Here is a 17,721-nt window from a genome sequence, read left to right as displayed (position 1 = left end):
GGCCTCGGGGACGTCGTCGGGGTCGTCGTCGGCGACCCGGACGGGGGCGCCCTCGTGGCTGGCAGTGCGACACAGCTGTGATCCAGGACGTCCAAGTCACCACCGTGGTGCACTCCCATGCAGAGCCGTGCACGAAGGGGTGCATAGCCCAGGAGCCCCGCGGCCTAGGGCCTGACAGGCGACTGCACCATCACCCATGCCAACAACAAGTGGCAGTAAACCACCGCTGGTGGTCATGGTTTCACAATGACTCCGTGAGTCGCTGTTTTGGGGCGACTCCCCATTCCCAGTGGTGATCTGAGACCACCTCTTTATTGTGATGTGATAATATTTTTGGTCGTGTGTTTGAACAAATTCAAAGAGAAATTAACTATTTTCGTTATTCAAGTGTAATGGTTTTGCCTTCCACGTATGATACAACTAACGCCAATGAAAGGAATGCAGAATATATATTTTTTTTGGAGAGAGTTTATATTTTTTAATCATATTTAAAGAGACTAGATCACCGAGTTGTGATATGTGCACATTAATCTGTCTAAATGAAACACGACAGCGAGTCCAGCGATTGGATTTGTGGTTGGCGAGGGTTCTATTACTACGACGTTTGTACACCAGTTGAAGTTCCTAAGTATGTGAGTTCTACATTTGATAATCAGTTATTCTTAACGTCTGTGAAAACTTTCTGACTTACGGTTAATTAATATAATATAAATGATTTTAATATTTGTACATTGTTTTACTTGGGACCTTTCTATAGTGATATATTTTTATATTAGTATTTATTAAAAAACTTTGTCATGGATCTGGAGTGTTCCTGACTATTTTTCTTTAAGTCATATTTCGAGTTTTGGATGAATTTGTTTATATTTGTGACATGAGACATAAAGACCGGTATATAGTATATTGTATTTTGTAAATTAATGTACATGTTCTATAGTTTTGTGAGTTTTAACTTGAAATGAATAAATATTTTGATTCGTATACGAAACCTTGTCGGTGTTTAATTTCTGCATAATCATCTTAAGCGGTCTTAAGTAGCTGGCACCATTGACTTTTAACTGAAAGCCGATCTCTATGAAGCAACTGTCGCCATTACATGAAAATGGAAGCAAAAAGACTTGAACCAAAGGTCAGCGAGCAATGTGCAGTGCGAGCAATGGACTTGCTCAGCTCGGTCCTGGGTGCAATAGTGCAACACCCCCAGACCAACCAGGGGGATGCACTCTTCTTCTTTTTTACTACTTTACAATTAAAGAATATTACCTTCAGCCGAAGCGGGAAAACCAATGTTCAAAATCAAATAATCAAATAATTGTCACAGAACATTGGGCACCTTTTTGTTACCACCTGGACTATCCACTAGAAAAAAAAATCATGCTAGAAAACGCAAAAGCAAACAACAGAGCGCATGCTTCCGTATGCAAATTTTTGCCGGCGTGCCTTATCTTGGCATTGTGAAGGTGGGGCACACTGGTCGATAAGGGCAGGACACGCTTGACCAGAGTTTGGGCATGCCCCAGAGACCACGCGGCTTCACCTGGAAAGTTTTCACGTCCCTGGTCGTTTACAGTAAAACAAAAACCGACAAAAACATTAAACAAAAAAACGTTAACGCTAACGCTAACGTGAAAGCAGATGATACTGATACTTATGAGAATGTTTATTGAAATGTATGAATGTGACATTTTGTCAATTTCTTTCAAAGAGTAAACACTCGGAACTCTTTTTTTGACAAATTTCTTACACATGGTAATTCATGAAAATGTCAATTTTAGTATAACTTTTGAATATCCTAACGTGCCATTGTTTTGTGTTAAACATGTTCGCAATGACGGTGGGACACTCATATGTCCGATACCACTTGTGTTGGGTATCATTTTCGTTGTTTCAACGCGAGGATGCACAATTTGGTGGCTAATCACATAAATACTTAATACCCGTAAAAGTTGCGTTCGGTACTAGGGCAAGGCGCCTTGCGGCACGCGGCGTGTCAGCCACATCTCCAAGCGGGGCCGGCCGGCCGGCGCGGCGCGCCACCCGAACCCGACATCAAGATAGATAAGTAAGAGTGGCGCACACGAGGGGGTAACCACTTCAAGAAATCGTCCCAGCTTAAAATTCCACCTGGAAATTGGTCTGGATTTATTTCCATTGTGGAAAGTAGAATCCAGAGGGATCTGAAATCCAGCTGGTATTTGGAACGTTTTCCCATCTGGAATTTTATGAATTCCATTGTGGGTTTCCGATTTCCAGTATGGATTTACACATCTGTGGAAATGGAAATCACTCCAAAATACTGTACTCGTTTATTTGTAAAAAAGAGGCTTACTTTAACAATACTAATCGCAGTGACTTTAGAATGGAGCGTGCCCCCTGTGGTCCCCCAATTTCTCAAAATATGGATTCTTTTCACGTATTCATACTGATTCAAGCAGGAATTAGTTGATTATTTCGAGCAAGCTTATCAAGTAGATAAGCTAAAGCCAGCTCGGCAATGGTACAGACACCAAAGAGGTGCAGGTGCCACTGCCTCAAAAATTGAATGATGTGCCAGATGGTACTGGATTAGTCACATGTCCTCGGGAAATTAGACTTCCTCGACAAAGGGAAAATTTTGGGAGCCTTGGTCACAAGCGAGAGAAAATTAGATTAAAAAAATCTCAGCCTGTAATACTGATACATAATCATCCAAAAGGATTCTAACTTTCATAGATACCGTTCAGAATCCCCTTTTCGGAAGTATGAGGGAATTTTCTTTGAGCGGAGAGCCTTTTATCTATTTCAGGACAAAAAAGCGACACTAGCGCCACCTAGCGGACAAAGCTTAAAAAATCCAGTCGGAAAAAAAAAATCCATCCTGGATTTCTAGTAGAATCCATTGTGGAAATCTCGCTATGGAAATCAGACTTTCCACAGGGAATACAATTTTCCCTTCTGGGTTACTCAAACCCCTTTTGGAAAAAAAATTTTCCCTCTGGAACCCTTTTCCAGACAGCAGCCTGGTATGGAAATGACCCCTTTTCCCGCTGGAAAATATAAATCCCATATGGATATGAGCAATCCAGATGGAAACAAGGAAATCCAGAGGAAATTCCCGGTGGAATTTTAAGCTGGGCGTGTACGATACTCGGTATTACGCTGTATTACAGGGGTAACACGTGTATTACGGGGCCCTTTAAAAAGCCTAAAATATGGCACATTTGACCAGAAAAGGATATTACGATCACGTGTATTACGCGTAATACACGTTTTTGTGTACAGGGTATTTCGCGAATGTTTACCCCCTCGGGCGCACATGCCGACTGCCGACGCGCCCTTCTCGAGAGGGACAGGGGTTTTGGGGGGGAGGGGGGGTGCACTATGCGTTTTACGCACTCAAGGCTCAAGTGCGTGTGTGTGTAGACTGCTGCGGGGTGTGGCGGGGCGCGGCGGGACGTGGCGTCTCGGCAAGGGAATGGGCGAGGGACGCGATGCGTGCTAGCAGCGTCTCGTAACGACGCGCAACGCGAGGGACGCACTTCATGAGTACCAGAGAGCTGGGTGTCGAGGTTATAGGCCCCGCGCGCAACCCGAGCCCCCGCAGGCGCCCCCATTCATGGTGCGGCGGGCGACGGTGCGGCGCGGCAGACTGCGGGCCCCCCGCTCATAATCTTCTAGGCGGCGAGCCCGGGTGCCTTGCAGCGAAGCGCTCGGCCTCTTCTAGGCTTGCTAGTCAGGCAGGCAAGGAGGCAAGTGCTGCCTGGCTACCCGGAAACTCGGTACTCTCTGCACGAGAGTACAAGCACGCTGCTACGTGAACGTATCATCTGCAAAAACAATTTAAAGCACTAAGACTGGCGTCCAACCAATATAACCGCCGTAAGAGCTGGTGTATATGCACATTTAATTTTGTTAGGGCGTCATGGGCACTGACTGGAAAAGGCAATGTTTTCCCCCTCTGCTGAGAGCCGCGACCCACCCTGCCTCGAGGGCCTTGGGGGGCCGGGCCGGGCGCCACGGGGCTGGCGGGCCTGGAAGGCTTGGGGCCTCGGAGCCCCGAGCGGAGTCAGCCCGGTGTAATGGCCTAATGGCACATTCCTCGCAGAATAATTGCCGGCAGGCGATTGGTCTGGAGAGTCTCCAGAGCGGAGTCCGCCGCCGCTGTCCGGCGCGCCGCCCGTCCCCGTCCAGGCCGAGGTGCTGGGCAGTGCAGGCGCGAATCCAGTGGGGGCAAACGGACAATTCAACCACCTCTCTTTTTGGCCCAAAAGGAGGTCTCCTGAAAGGTAGACGAACAGCAACACTTTGCCTGTAAGTAGGCAGAAAATGCTACGAAAATTTTGACGCTCCCTCAGGTCGGCATTCGATCCACCACGAGGAATAAATTGTCATGGGTAAGTACGAGCTTGGATGATTCTCATTGGTGACACTCGACATCCTGACTGATCCCGGCAACGCGTCGTAGCACTGTTCAGCACGGCATGCGCGGCGGCGTCGCGTTCGGTGCGTTCCACGGCCTCTCTCTCTCTCCCTCTCTCTCCCTCTCTCTCTCTCTCTCCCCCCCCCCCCCCCCCCCCCCCCCCCAGGCGGGCCGCAACGGCGGGCCCTTCAAAGGAACAAACACCGCGCCTAACGTCGCGATGGCTGGGGCCTCGACACGACCTGGCCGCCAGAGAGAGAGGCAGGGAGAGGGCGTCGGTGGGAGTGGGGAGGCGGAGAGAGAGAGAGAGAGAGAGAGAGAGAGAAAGAGAGAGAGAGAGAGACAGAGAGAGAGAGAGACAGAGAGAGAGACAGAGAGAGAGAGAGACAGAGAGGGGGCCCGTTCTCTGGGCGCAGTTATGCACGCTCGCAGTGTGCAGTAAGGAGTGCGCGGGTCCCTTCACCAAACGGCTCACACAGTGCGCCAGAGGACCGGTGTGGCCAAAACGCCAGACGCGTTTTGATTTCCAGAGTCGCTAAAAGGACTTAACCGGACGTGTGACCCCACCAATGGATTCCTTGTTCGGAGAGCAATCCATTGGTGGGGTCACACCGGGTCACACGATCGGTTGGAGTCCCATTTAGCGACTCTGGAGCTCAAAACACGTCTAGAGTTTTGGCCGCCTCCACACCGGTCCTCTGGCCCGCTGTGCGGCTGGCGGGTATTGGATGGATATTGATACCCACTTTGCACTAGGTGCCCTGAAGGTGGGCGGCGGCGCGCTAGAACAAGAAGGGACTGCGGGGACTCCGGGGACGACATGAATGACAAAGGCGTGGCGAGGCAGAGACCTCGCAGAGGCTGAGAGGCCGAGGCAGACGCCGAGGCGCTTTTGCTATTCAATGGACTCTATGCGATGGGCGCGCGCAGTCGCTCTGTCTCTCTCGCACTCATGGGGCGTCGCGTAGGGGCGCGAGGGAGACAGAGCGCCGAGCGCACTGTTGGAGCTGCAGAGTGCGAGGGGGACACGAGGGGGCGCGGAGCAAGCACGCAAAGGGGCCGCCGCCCCGCCCCGCCACGCCCCGCCACGCCTCAATATTTTCGCCGTCTTTGTCGTCCTATCAATCGTAATGCGGGGGGCGGCCGGGGCCAAGCAACTGACTCCGAGAGTCGCTTTCGTCGCTCTGTCCCTCTCGCACTGATGGGCGTTCCCTACCAGCACGAGAGAGACAGAGCGACGAAAACGACACTCGGACTCGGCGTGCAGGACGCGCAGGGCGAGGCCGTGTAGGGCAGCAACATGGACCCCCCGAGCGACACGCTTTGTGCGGACGGAAGGGGCGTCGGGGCCCCGCACTGTAAGGTCGGGGCGGCGGGTTGACGTCGCAGCGCGTCGCAGCGCGGCGTTGCAAATCGGGCGGCGCGGCGCGGCGTAGGGTTGCCCGGGTCGTCCGGGGTGTCCAGGTGCCGCCCGGGAAGCTGCCAATAAAATGATGACAGCGAGATGTGCGGGCTGCCCTCGGCCCGGCCGCCACCCGCATAGCGTTTGTTGGACCGGAGACACTCGCTGAAGTCGGTCCGCAGAGGAGCTTATTGCGAGACTCGCAAAGACTGGTGTCCAGGAGAGTGATGGAATGGAATCGAGGGGGAGACCACTAAAGAAATCCTGCGTCCTCTTCAGTGCCTGTGAAACCTCTGGAAATATGACATCTTCCCCAAAAAGGGCAAAACACAAGCAAATTTTGGACGTAAAATAGGACGAGATCTGACGAAATATCTTCCCATGAGAAATCTTCTCTGTCCCCACTTCATCGAAAGTGGGTGCCCCCTCGGATAGAATCCTAGAATCCCTAGAATTGGAGAGTCCTGGGGCCTTCCATCTTCGCAAATGTTTTAGGCTTGATTATACTTACGAGGTGAGACAGTGTGCAGCATTATTCTGGTGCGAAAATCGTCTGCAATACAGAGAAAAATACGTCAATTTGTTCGTTACCTACTTCGTTTCGTAAGTCATGGCGGAGTGCCACCGCAAAAGCCAAATTACGAACGCCGAGCCTTGCAGTTCAAGCCCCGCATGCAAATAAACTACCCCACTTTACTACTTTACATCGCATGACTTGCTCGCGAGTCATCATGGATTTGAAACGGAGCCCGATCCCTCACTGCCCTCGCTCCAACAACAACAACAACAACAACAACAACAAACGCTCCGCACCGCAGCCATCCGTCTACTGGATCAACAAGTTGTTGACTCGAGGCGGTGCTAAAGACACCAAACCTCTCTCTGCGTAGCGCCTCGGGGGCCAGACCAGGCCAGGCCAGGGCAGGCAGGGCAGGGCAGGGCAGGGCAGGGCAAGCCAGGCCAGGGCCAGGGGCTCCCGGTTCGCCGGCCCGGACGCGTTACGCGCACGCCACGCCTATTGGCACGCCTGGTTCACGCTCGCCGGCGTGGCGGCAGCGTGTCCGCGGCGTGGCGGCGTGGCGTGGCGGCGGGGCGTGGCATCTCGGTTTGTTTGCGGCGGTGCATCGATTCGCCAAGCGGCTCGCCCCGCAACGCCCAAACTAAAACGAAGCGCTTCAATCAGAGACTTTCACGCCTCGAGTCGCGTTCTTCGCTCTTCTGTTCTGTCTCGCTCGCACCTGTGCGGCACGCGGCGGCACGCCCCTCGAGTGCGAGAGAGACAGAGCGACGCAAGCGACTCTCGGAATCAATCTACTGTATTGCGCCTGCCCGTCGTCGAGGAGGTAGGTGTGTGTGTGTGTGTGTGTGTGTGTGTGTGTGTGTGTGTGTTGTGTGTGTGTGTGTGTGTGTTTGCGTTACCGCCTCGATTACCGTCCTCATCGATTTGACGATGACTCGCCGCCGCGGAGCCAAGGACGCGGGGCGAAAGGGTTTTCTCGGTGGCCGAGATCGCTGAGGCCTTGACTTGCATGTCGGAGACCCGCGTTCAAATCTCTCACATAAGATCTATTTTCGTATAAAATTTTCTTTTTCCATAATGCGAACTGTATCCGTGTTTTTACCTTTTTATCTAAAGACAAGACGCGTTTTCTAATTCCGCCAATGAAATAGTCAATGTTTTTCTTCGACTTTCCTGGTTGGACTCGAATTTATTTGCCAGCCATGTTGCTGCCTTCTGCTCCCGCAAAAGAGGTCCTAATTATTTCTCCCCGGAATCCATCACGGTGCGGACCCCTGGCAGCCTTCACGCCCTCGCTATAACTCCGAAACGCCGCTCCAACAGTGCGGGACCGCCCCCCACTGGCCTGACCGCCGTGGCGAGCTGGCCGGCCCCACTCTGTCTAGTCCGTTGGGGGTGCCCGGCGAGGTGCCCGGAGTGCCCGGAGCCGTCGGACACCCAGGGCCTCCGCGCCGCCAGGAGAGCCCGGGCCAGCGGACTCATTCCGAAAGTCGTTTTCGTCGCTCTGTCTCTCTCGGCGTCATGAGGCGTTCCGTATAGGTGCGAGAGACGGGGAGCGACGAAAGCGACTCTCGGAATCGGACCGCCAGACCGCACGGCGCGCGGGTGGCCGCCGAGACACTCCTCCATCATTACAGCCGTGAAGGCGGGGCGGCGGGGCCCGCCTCCCGTTCAGCTGTTCGGTAGTGTCCCTTCAGGACGGCCAGGACCTCCAGGGCCTCCAGGGCCTCCAGGGCCTGCTCCAGGACCTTCGCGAGGGGTTTGGCGAGGCATTGTGCGCGCGTCCCGGCCACCCTGCGCCGCCCCGCCCTCCCCGTGTTGGGCCCCGGCGGGGTGGGTGGGGCACCCTCCCCCTCCCCTCCTCCCCTCCCCCCGAGCCGCCTCCACTTCAAAGGCGTCGCGTGAATGGGACGGCGCGGAGGTGACGAAACGAGACACGGCCACTACAATGGGGACAAACAGGTGTTTGTGGCATCACCTCCCCGGTGGCCGCCGTCCCCGCTTGGGCCGCCGAGGCGAGGCAGGCCGAGGGACGCAGGGGGACTAGACCGCCCGGCCGCGCCAATGGACTCCCTGAGAAGAGGTCAGCCCGCCGGGGCGTTAAAATGATCATCGTCGTGATGATCCCTGCGGTCCGAGTTTCAACGGCCGAGATGAGTTTATCGCAACGAGCGAGCCAGAGCTCTGCACGGGACGGGAAGCTGGCCAAAACAGAGGACAGCAACTGAGATTGATTCGAGAACACCATAAGCCGACTAGACTGACTCCGGGAGTCGTTTTCGTCGACCTGTCTCTCTCGCACTCCTGGGGCGTTGCGGAAAGGTGCGAGAGGGACAGAGCGAGGACTCCCCGAATCAGTCTGCAGTCTACAGGCAGAGCGACGGACTCTTTTTTAGATCGATCATCCACATGCCAACTGAAAATCCGTTCCAAGTACCGCGCTGTCTCTGGTGTGAATGTTCCTTTTTGGTCCCATGCGTACATGTGCGGGTGTGGGCCTACCCTCTCAGCGACCCCTTCCCTTCCCGTTTTACTGCTGCCAAATTGCGCACATTTGCGTGGATTGCGGCGTGACGCGCGTGGATTTGCTGGCCGCACGGCTTCGACTCCTTGTTCCTTTTTCCTCTCTTCCGAAGGTTCTTCGACCCTTCCCCTCTCCTCTCTTGAAGTTCGACCTCTCTTCCATTTCCTCTCTTTCAAGTTCGACCTCTTTTCCATTTCCTCTCTTAAAGTTTGACCCCTTTTCCATATCCGCAGCATCCGCAAGTTGGACCCCTTCACCATTCTCCCTCCGCTTCCTCTCCTCCGAAAGTCCTCCGGCCCCGCTTCTCGTTGACCGAAAATGCTCCAACTGCGGCTCCTTTGCCCTTCAATCTAGCCAGCTCGGCAGCGCAGTCTCCCACACTGGAGTTGGCCATGGAAGTCTGGCAGGCAAGCGGTCCCACTCCGCGCCGCATGCATGCATGCATAGCATAAACGGCCGCATCGCTGACGTCTCTCTCACGTGCGATTCCGCTTTCCGCTCCGGCGGACTGAGAGTCTCGCTCTGTCTCTCTCGCACCCACACGGGACGCCCCACGAGTGCGAGAGAGACAGAGCGAGACTCCCGGAATCACAGTCTGGGGTCGGATGCAAACACGATAAATCCCCTCGGCCTTCCGCGGCCTCGCCGAAAAGGAGCGCTCGCCTCCCTCATTTCCATTCTCCGCGTCAGAAGTCCGGCCGCCGTCTCTCTTGCACCCCTGAATGCATGAGCGAGAGCAAGAGAGAGAGAGAGAGGAGAGAGAGAGAGAGAGAGAGAGAGAGAGAGAGAGAGAGAGAGAGAGAGAGAGACCAGGCCAGCGGAATCATCCTTCAGCGCTGCTTCGAGATCGATGCTTTCCTGTCTAAGCCTTTCGGCCGGCCGATCCTAACCTACGCGCCACAAATCTCCCCCCGACCTACGGCGGACTGATTCCGAGAGCCGTTCTCCTCGTTCTATCCCTCTCGCACCTACACGGGACGCTCCGTGGGTGCGAGAGAGACAGAGCGACGAAAGCGACTCTCGGAAGCAGCCCGCCGCAGCGCGCAGAAGCGTCGCCGTCGGCCACCCCGAGAGTCGGCGGCGGCTCGGCGAGTTCCTTCCTGCCTCCCCTGCCTTTCGGCAGTCTCGACAACACAGACTGTTGTCTCTCTCGCACCCCCAGTCAGTGCGCCAGAGGGACGGAGCGTCGCAAGCCGTTCGGACTCGGCCTGGACGCACCCTCGTGCATTGCATTCTCCCCCTCGGCCGCCGGCACCATCCTGCACCCCGAACGCCGCGGCTCGCGCTACCCGATCAAAATGGCCGCCGTCGTTAAAAAGGGTGGGGTGGGGGTCGCCCGGCAGACTGATTCCGCGAGTCTCGCTCTGTCTCTCTCGCACCCACACGGGACGCTCGATGAGTGCGAGAGAGACAGAGCGACGACTGTCGGAGACCGTCCGCAGGGTCGTCCGGGGGGTGGAATCAGTGCCGCCACCCTCGCGGCTCCGCGGCCGGCCTGCCTGGGCCTGCCCTTGTAGGCTCTGCCGGTGTTTGCTCGCGGCGGGTACAGTCCCCGCCAAAACGGGGTGGCGGTCGCCAGCCGGCCGCCGAGCACTGCAATTACCCCGAGATGGATGACCCGTGGCCGCGGCCCATTGCCCCAGACGCGCGGGCGGCGTGCCGGGCATGGTGGAGCACGCTCATTCCGAGAGTCGTTTTCGTCGCTCTGTCTCTCTCGCACTCACGGGCTGGCCCACTGGGGTGCGAGAGAGACAGAGCGACGACAACGACTCTCGGAATCAGTCTGCAGGTCATGCAGCGCGACAACGACCCCAGAGTCATTTAATGCCGCCACCACGCGCTCTCCTTTCTGCGCGGGCGAAACTCGCAGCGGCCGCGTCGTCATAGAGAGGCACCGGTGAAAAAAAAACAACAAAACGGGAATGAAACAACGACATTTTGATTACGACTAATATCCACATCTTTCCTCTGAGGTTCCCTGGTCCTGCGTACCTGATATTACACCACATGCAATAACTTGTGGCGTATTTTGTGGAAAACACCGAATCACTTCCCCTTTTGAGTTGACGATGAAATTTGTCAGTTTGAAACAATTAACATTTTTGAAATGGTGTGGCGCGGCGTGGTTTGGTGTTTTGGTGGCACCAACTTTGGCGCTTACGCGGCCGTGTGGCAACTTCCTCAAATCACGATACGCTCCAACGCGTGCGAAAGTGTCTCTTCCCTTTCTTCAGTCTTCCAAAATTGTGACCGCAAAGTGAAGATTGGTTCCCGTACATTTGTTCACCTTGAAGTACGTAAACAGAAGAGACTCCTTGACGTCACTGCATCTTCGACACCGCCGATTTCTCTAGGCTGGACGACGCAGCGGCGGGCGGAATGGTGATGGAATCATGCAAGTCCGGCCCAAACTGGCCGTCGCGTGCACGCCCCCAAGGAGGCCCTCGGCGTGGACGCGGGGCCGCGGGGCCACACGTGCTGGCTGTGGCTTGTGGCCGCCCTGGGGCCGCGGGGCCCAGTTCGCAGCTGCAGAGCCACGCCGCTCCGCGCCACGCCGCGCGGAGCACGCCGGCCACACAAAATCCGGCTCTGTGACGAAACGCTTCAATCCGCGCGCGCGCGCCCCGCCCCGCATCGCCCCGCACGCCACGCCCTCGCCGTTCTTGCAGTGCAGGCCCAGCCGCCCAGCCGGGCAGGCGGCTCCAGGCTCCAGGTATGGGTCGTTCAAGACGTACCGCGTAACGTACCGTAGAGACCTATCCATCGGGAAGAACGTGGCGACGACGGTGTCCGTCCGTTCATCTGTCTGTCTGTCTGTCTGTCTGTCAGCCTGTCTGTTTGCCTGTCTGTCCATCTGTCTGTCTGTCTGTCTGTCTGTCTGTCTGTCTGTCAGCCTGTCTGTTTGCCTGTCTGTCCATCTGTCTGTCTGTCTGTCTGTCTGTCTGTCCGTAACCGCTCGCACACGTGTCGCCTCGCCGCACATAAAACATTTTAAGAAAACATTATCTACTTTATTGAACCGGCCGCACTGACTGTCGGCTTGACGGGCTGGCGATCGATCCCAGCTTAACGGCGGCGTCCGCCTTTCGTGCCCAAAGGATACACACGCGATAAGAAAATCTAAGGTTTCATGCGATTCGCACCATGAAGCCGTAATATCTGGCTCCGGGCACACGCGACATTAAACAAATAAAATGTACCCGACCGACGAGGGGAGGGGGAGGGGGAGGGAGGGGTATAAAGGTTAGTGTCGTCGTATTCCGCGCGGCAGGCACACAGTGCGCGCACATAATGTCACCGAGTCGCTATATGCGAACAGGCCGAGCTTCTGTCTCCCCGCGCTGCACCCTGCCTCCCTCCCCCCTCCTCCCCCTTCCCCTGCCCCGGGGACTGGGTGCGTCAAATCAGTCCTCCACGCCCAGTTATGCCTTTGTCCGCGAAGCAACGCCGAGCAACGCGACGCGTACGTCGGCTGACGGCATTCGCCGCCCGTGTCAGCTGGACAGATAGATAGCAATACCGTTCGGACGAAAAAAAAAGTTGATGAAAAAATGTAACTGAACGGGAATGATGTTGCATTTCCTAATCACTCTTGCGTGCGGCGTCATAAAGTTTCGTTCTTTTGTTTACTATACTCGTGTTTTACACACGACTTCTAACGCGTAACTTTACGGGATCATCATATGATATTTTTTTTTTGCGGTTGCAGGCAGATGCGGAAGGTTCAAATACGGTGACGGATTTTTGATTCGCCAACTTGCTTGAATGAGACTGACTTTTAAGTGCCCTGTCGTGTCGTCAGGGAGGTGAACCTAATCCCTGGCAGCAGTTGCGAAATCCCTCTCTGTGTGAAAGAGGGTAGATTTATTGTTTACAGTAAAACTTGTTGTCTATGAAAACTTCACTGGGGTATGAATCAAATCCGCTCGCTGAAAGTTTGGGGTTCCCGTTCGTAGTTTCCTCCGTTCACGCAATAAAAGAATCTGCGGTTCAGTTCAGAGTCTGAAGTCTGAATTGTGGAGTGCTGTTAAAATCAAAAATCCTGTTTATCAAAAAGTTACTGAGATTTTTTGATTGGAGCGATTAAAGAAGCAGTGCAGAAATTTAGTAGGGCCGTTTCTCGGGCCATTCAAATTTTATGAATACTGGGAACCTTTTGTCCGCCATTATGAAAACCGTTGCTGGTACTATAAAATGGATCATTATGGATACGAATCGAACCCAGAACAACATTGATACGTAGGGTAAGAGATAAGGGAAGTCACACTTTCTAGTTAGGTGCGCGCATTTTGCGAGGTTCTCTGTCAGAATTGCGGGAGTTTGTCCAAGTGCGATGGCTCTGGAAAATTTCTGGGCGGATTTACTCCAAAATCGAACGAAGTTGAGACAACAGTGTGCTAGACGCACGACTCCACTGGAGTGCCGCTCCCCTCCCCGCGCCTCTCGGAGTACCTCGAGGTGTACCTGCTGCGACGCGTAATTGAAATGAAACACCGGTTAGGCGGCGTGTGGGGTGCATACCTCTGCTGGCTGCGCTCCGCAGGCTGGTTCCGAAGCGGCTCTCTGTCTCCCTCGCACCCACGGGGCGCCCCGCAGGGCTGCGAGCGAGACGGAGCGACTGCTGCATGCGGCGTGCCCAATCCAATCGACGCGCAACCGATCGAGTTTCTCGGCTCGCCACACCGAATTTCCACACCGAATTTCCTCACGTTTCCCGCCGCGTTTCTCGCGTGTCTTCACACCGCTGTTGCTTTATTTGCATGACCGCTCCGACCTGTCGCGTGGCGTCACGCCGCCCAGCCGTGGCGAGCCGCCGTGCCGCGGAAAACAAACAGCCTCATTTTCCCAGTGATAACGGGCCGGGGACAGAACGCCCACCGGTAGCAACAAAAACCTTGGACAGAAAAAGGGTAAGTATTTAAGTTTTCTACTTTTAACTATTATTAACTATTATTCACTACTATTCACTACTATTAACTACTATTAACTACTATTAACTACTATTAACTACTATTAACTACCATTAACTACTATTAACTACTATTAACTACTATTAACTACTATTAACTACTATTAACTACTATTAACTACTATTAACTACTATTAACTACTATTAACTACTATTAACTACTATTAACTACTATTAACTACTATCAACTACTATCAACTACTATTAACTACTATCAACTACTATCAACTACTATTAAATACTATCAACTACTTTTAACTCGTACTTAATTCCACACCGCAATTTTCGTACATTTTTGGTAACAAACTGCAGAATGTTTCACAAGTATCTTTCGCAGTGCTACAGCTGGTAGCAAATCGACTGTGGTTGACTTCATGTCCACCTGGTATGTTCAATTAGGCGCCCGAGTTCGAGACCGCCTGCGACTAGATTTTGCTTTCTCTTTTCTTCAGCGTGATTCTTCACCCTGAAGGTGTACCGCCCGCACTGCACTGCGTCGCACCACGCGTCAAGCCGCTCTGCCTCGTTGGAGTGCTTTGCGTTTCGACTAATTTCTTTAACCGCTTTCTCGCCGCCCGCTCCCAATCTCGTTCTCGAAACGCGCGGCTAATGAGATATCGAGAAAATCAATCACGGACTCATTGGCCTCGGTTATTAATCGAATCTCGCGGTGCCGCCGGGCGGCGCGGTCCAGGGGTGGCTCCGGACGGTGGTTCTCTTCACGCTGTCTCTCTCGCACCCCTGCGAGACGGCCCACGAGTGCGAGAGAGACAGAGCGAAGTGTTCGAAATCAGCGTGCCTGGGGAGACTCCGGGTGGCAACGGCCACGCGCCGCGACACGGCAGTGTGTTACGGCGGCCACCCCTTGCCACCCTCGCAGACGCGGATCCAGGATCTTGTCCAAGATAGGCTAGAGCCTAGAGAAAGGATCGGGTTAGGCTAGATTCTTACTCTAAGGGGTAGAGAAGTGCTTTTTGCCGACTTACGGAGACAAATAGCTTGTCGCGTACCTTCCAGGAGGCCTCTATCTAGTACAGGGATAGTTACTGTCATTCTGTGTCTGTCTGTCTGTCTGTCTGTCTGTCTGTCTGTCTGTCTGTCTGTCTGTCTCTCTCTCTCTCTCTCTCTCTCTGCACCCTGGCACCAGCCAGAATGGCCTGCATGTGGGAGGACCGCGCCGACATAGCGAGCAATCCGCATACATCTCGCTCGGGCCTTTTCAAAAGAGTTGACTACAATCGGTTCGGTGTCCGCCCCACCTGGCGCCTCTCTGGAGACGCGGGCGGCTTATACAGCGTCGCGGCCGCGCGCTGCTGGAGGAACCTTTTGGAACGGCCGCACCCCTCCCCTCGCCTCCCTCGCCCCGCCCAGCGACGCCAGCGACAGCGAGCCGCGCCGCGTCCCCCACCACGCTCGTCGCGTTTCCACATCATGCAGGCCTCCATCTTGGTCGCTGCATGCGCGCCGCGCCGCGACCCCACGAATGGCAGCGGGAGGAGGGGGACGTCCCCTCGCGAGGGGTGCTGCGTTCCGTGCATGACACCCGTGCGAATGCCTCTGGCAGCCTTCGAGCGTGTGTGCCTTACACTGTGTGACGGGGCGACGGGCTGCCTTCGAGCGGCCGGCTCGTCGTCCCTGCGTTGCGGACCAAAGGGCCGCGGCCAAAAGGACCGCCGTCCCGGACGCAGCCTGGAACTGCAACATTGTCGGCAGCGCGCGCTGCGACGCGGTGCACGGGAAGTGAAATCACTGCGAACCGGTGGCGACACTTTCTGGTACCCGCCAGCGGTGTTTTTGGGGCGTCAAAAGTCGAAAAAAGAGAGAAAAAGAGAAGAAAACACCAGCGGTGCTTTCAGGTGTCAAAAATCGAAAAAAAAACACAGAGGTGTTTTGGGGTATCAAAAGTCGAAAAAGAAATACAGAGGTGTTTTGGGGTGTCAAAAGTCGAAAAAATACAGAGGTGTTTTGGGGTGTCAAAAGTCGAAACACTGGGTGATTGACACCGAGGTTGTTCAGAAAAATTTAACATTTCTGTCCCGACTTTCTCCTGCACCCGAAAAACTGGTCGTTAATTCGTGCTGTGCTTTTGCACCGGACGGTACTCCGCGGGCCACGCTCGTCCCAGCTTAGGGACGCTCCCCCAAGTAGTGGCTTAGAGCGACCGGCGCGCGGACGCAGCCACTGATGCACCCCCAGCTACCGGCTGCACCCTCCCGTCCCGACACCCCTCCCCCCTCCCCTCCCCCGGGAGGACGGCTGCGTCCCGCTCCGTGGCTGCAAGCGGCGTCTAAATCAGCCATGAAGCGCGACGGAATCAGCCGATATTTTTTCGCCATTATGTTAGGTTTCCTGATGGGACTGCGCGAGGCCGCCACTGCAGTGCACTGCCGCCCCGCGTCCCGGCTAGGGAAGCCAGGGAATGGGATGCGCGGGGCGGGGCGGGGTGGGGCGGGGTGGCGCGGAGCGGCTCGGGCACATCGTCCATCTTACCATGTTGGTTTGCTGTGCTGGTGATTATCAGCTGCTCCCAGCACCGCGTCGTACAGTCTCTTGCAAGATGCACCGCACATTCTCCGCGAGGAAAAAAAAAGCCGAGTGATCTGCTGGGCACACCTGCGGGTAAAGGCGACAAACGCGATGCCTTTTCATCGTAAATTCAAATTTTTTCGAAGCCTCGACAGTGTCCTTTCGCAAATGCAATTTTTAGTTTGCCTTTGTCGTTCGGCTAGTGTGATTGGAAGAAACGTTAACGTCGCAGTTGAAGAATTTTCCAGGAAATCAGATGTAAAATTTGAGATACAGGGGATATTTTACCCGCCAGCATCATAAGTCATGGCAAGTTGCGTACTGTACCGTACAATGTTCTGACTCGTGCTCGAGGGGGAAATCACTCGCGTAATAGTCGCCCAGCCGAAAATCCGGTTACGGTTCCGAGTACGGTTACGACCGGGATAGGATTCCGACCGGGATACGATTCCGGCCGGAATACGATTACGACCGTAATTTCGGACATTTCCGGTTACGACAACGATCGTAACCAGGAAGGGTTTACGACCGTAACTGACCATTCCGGTCGGAGTACAAAGTGTCACAAGGCATCAAGTTTGTCTTCTGTGGTGCTCCATCAAGCAGAGATCCGCGTTATATATGCATGATCTCAGGGTAAACTTTGCGAGCTACGCCCAAATTTTACTTCAGAAATTATTATAAGTTACCGTTCACAAGTTATGGAGGGGGTTTTTTGAAAATTCGCTGGAGACTTAAACGCATGGGACATGCTTCTTCGAGTCCGGCCTCGGACCCGGATCTGGTCCGATCGTAACCGGAATGGGTCCGGTCGTAACCGGAACGAGTCGGTCGTAACCGGAAAGAGTCCGATCGTAACCGGAACGAGTCCGATCGTAACCGGGACGTGACCGACCGTAACCGTAAATTAGGTCCTTTCCGATCGCAACCGGAAAATTTTGGGGGGATTTACGATCGTAAGCGGAGATTTCTCCGGAACCGTAACCGGGGTTTTTGGCTGGGGGGGTCACGATTCCTAGTATTACGCGTAATAGTAAAGGGAATAGCCAAATTTTTAAAAATTTTTTCTATTTAGGGTCCGATTTTAGCCTAAATCTGAATATTTCCGAGCGTAATAAGCCTTCTGTAATAGCGTAATAGAACGTAATAGGGATTAGTCGGGTCACAGTTTTTAAGAGTGATTTCCCCCCGCTCGTGTGCTGCTCCAAAATTTGCATTTTTTCCCCCTTTTTTTGGCGGGGAAGCCAGGAAGACGAGATGCGAAAGTGCAGGTCGCACGAAACACCGTGACCTACTGCCCAGTGCCCTGCCTACTCCCAGACATTTTTCATCCCCGCGAAATCCGCCGTCTTCCAATCATCATCCCTCTTGGCTAATTTAC

At 54.3% G+C, this 17,721-nt stretch overlaps 1 protein-coding gene across 1 annotated transcript in view; it reads left to right on the top strand.

The window, feature by feature from the left end:
* The first annotated feature begins 246 nt into the window (after positions 1-246).
* The window catches only part of LOC117654379 (putative glycogen synthase kinase-3 homolog), a 30,689-nt gene continuing 13,214 nt past the window's right edge, over positions 247-17,721 (top strand). Inside the window, exons 1-2 of the mRNA XM_034400982.1 lie at positions 247-254; positions 2,254-2,413. Coding sequence (XP_034256873.1) covers positions 247-254; positions 2,254-2,413 — 168 coding nt within the window. The remainder of the gene's footprint in view (positions 255-2,253; positions 2,414-17,721) is intronic.

This window comes from Thrips palmi, unplaced genomic scaffold (assembly GCF_012932325.1).
Source record: "Thrips palmi isolate BJ-2018 unplaced genomic scaffold, TpBJ-2018v1 HiC_scaffold_10, whole genome shotgun sequence".
NCBI lineage: Eukaryota > Metazoa > Arthropoda > Insecta > Thysanoptera > Thripidae > Thrips > Thrips palmi.
The sequence above is the reverse complement of the archived record's forward strand: the minus strand, read 5'-3'. Positions and strand labels throughout refer to the sequence as shown.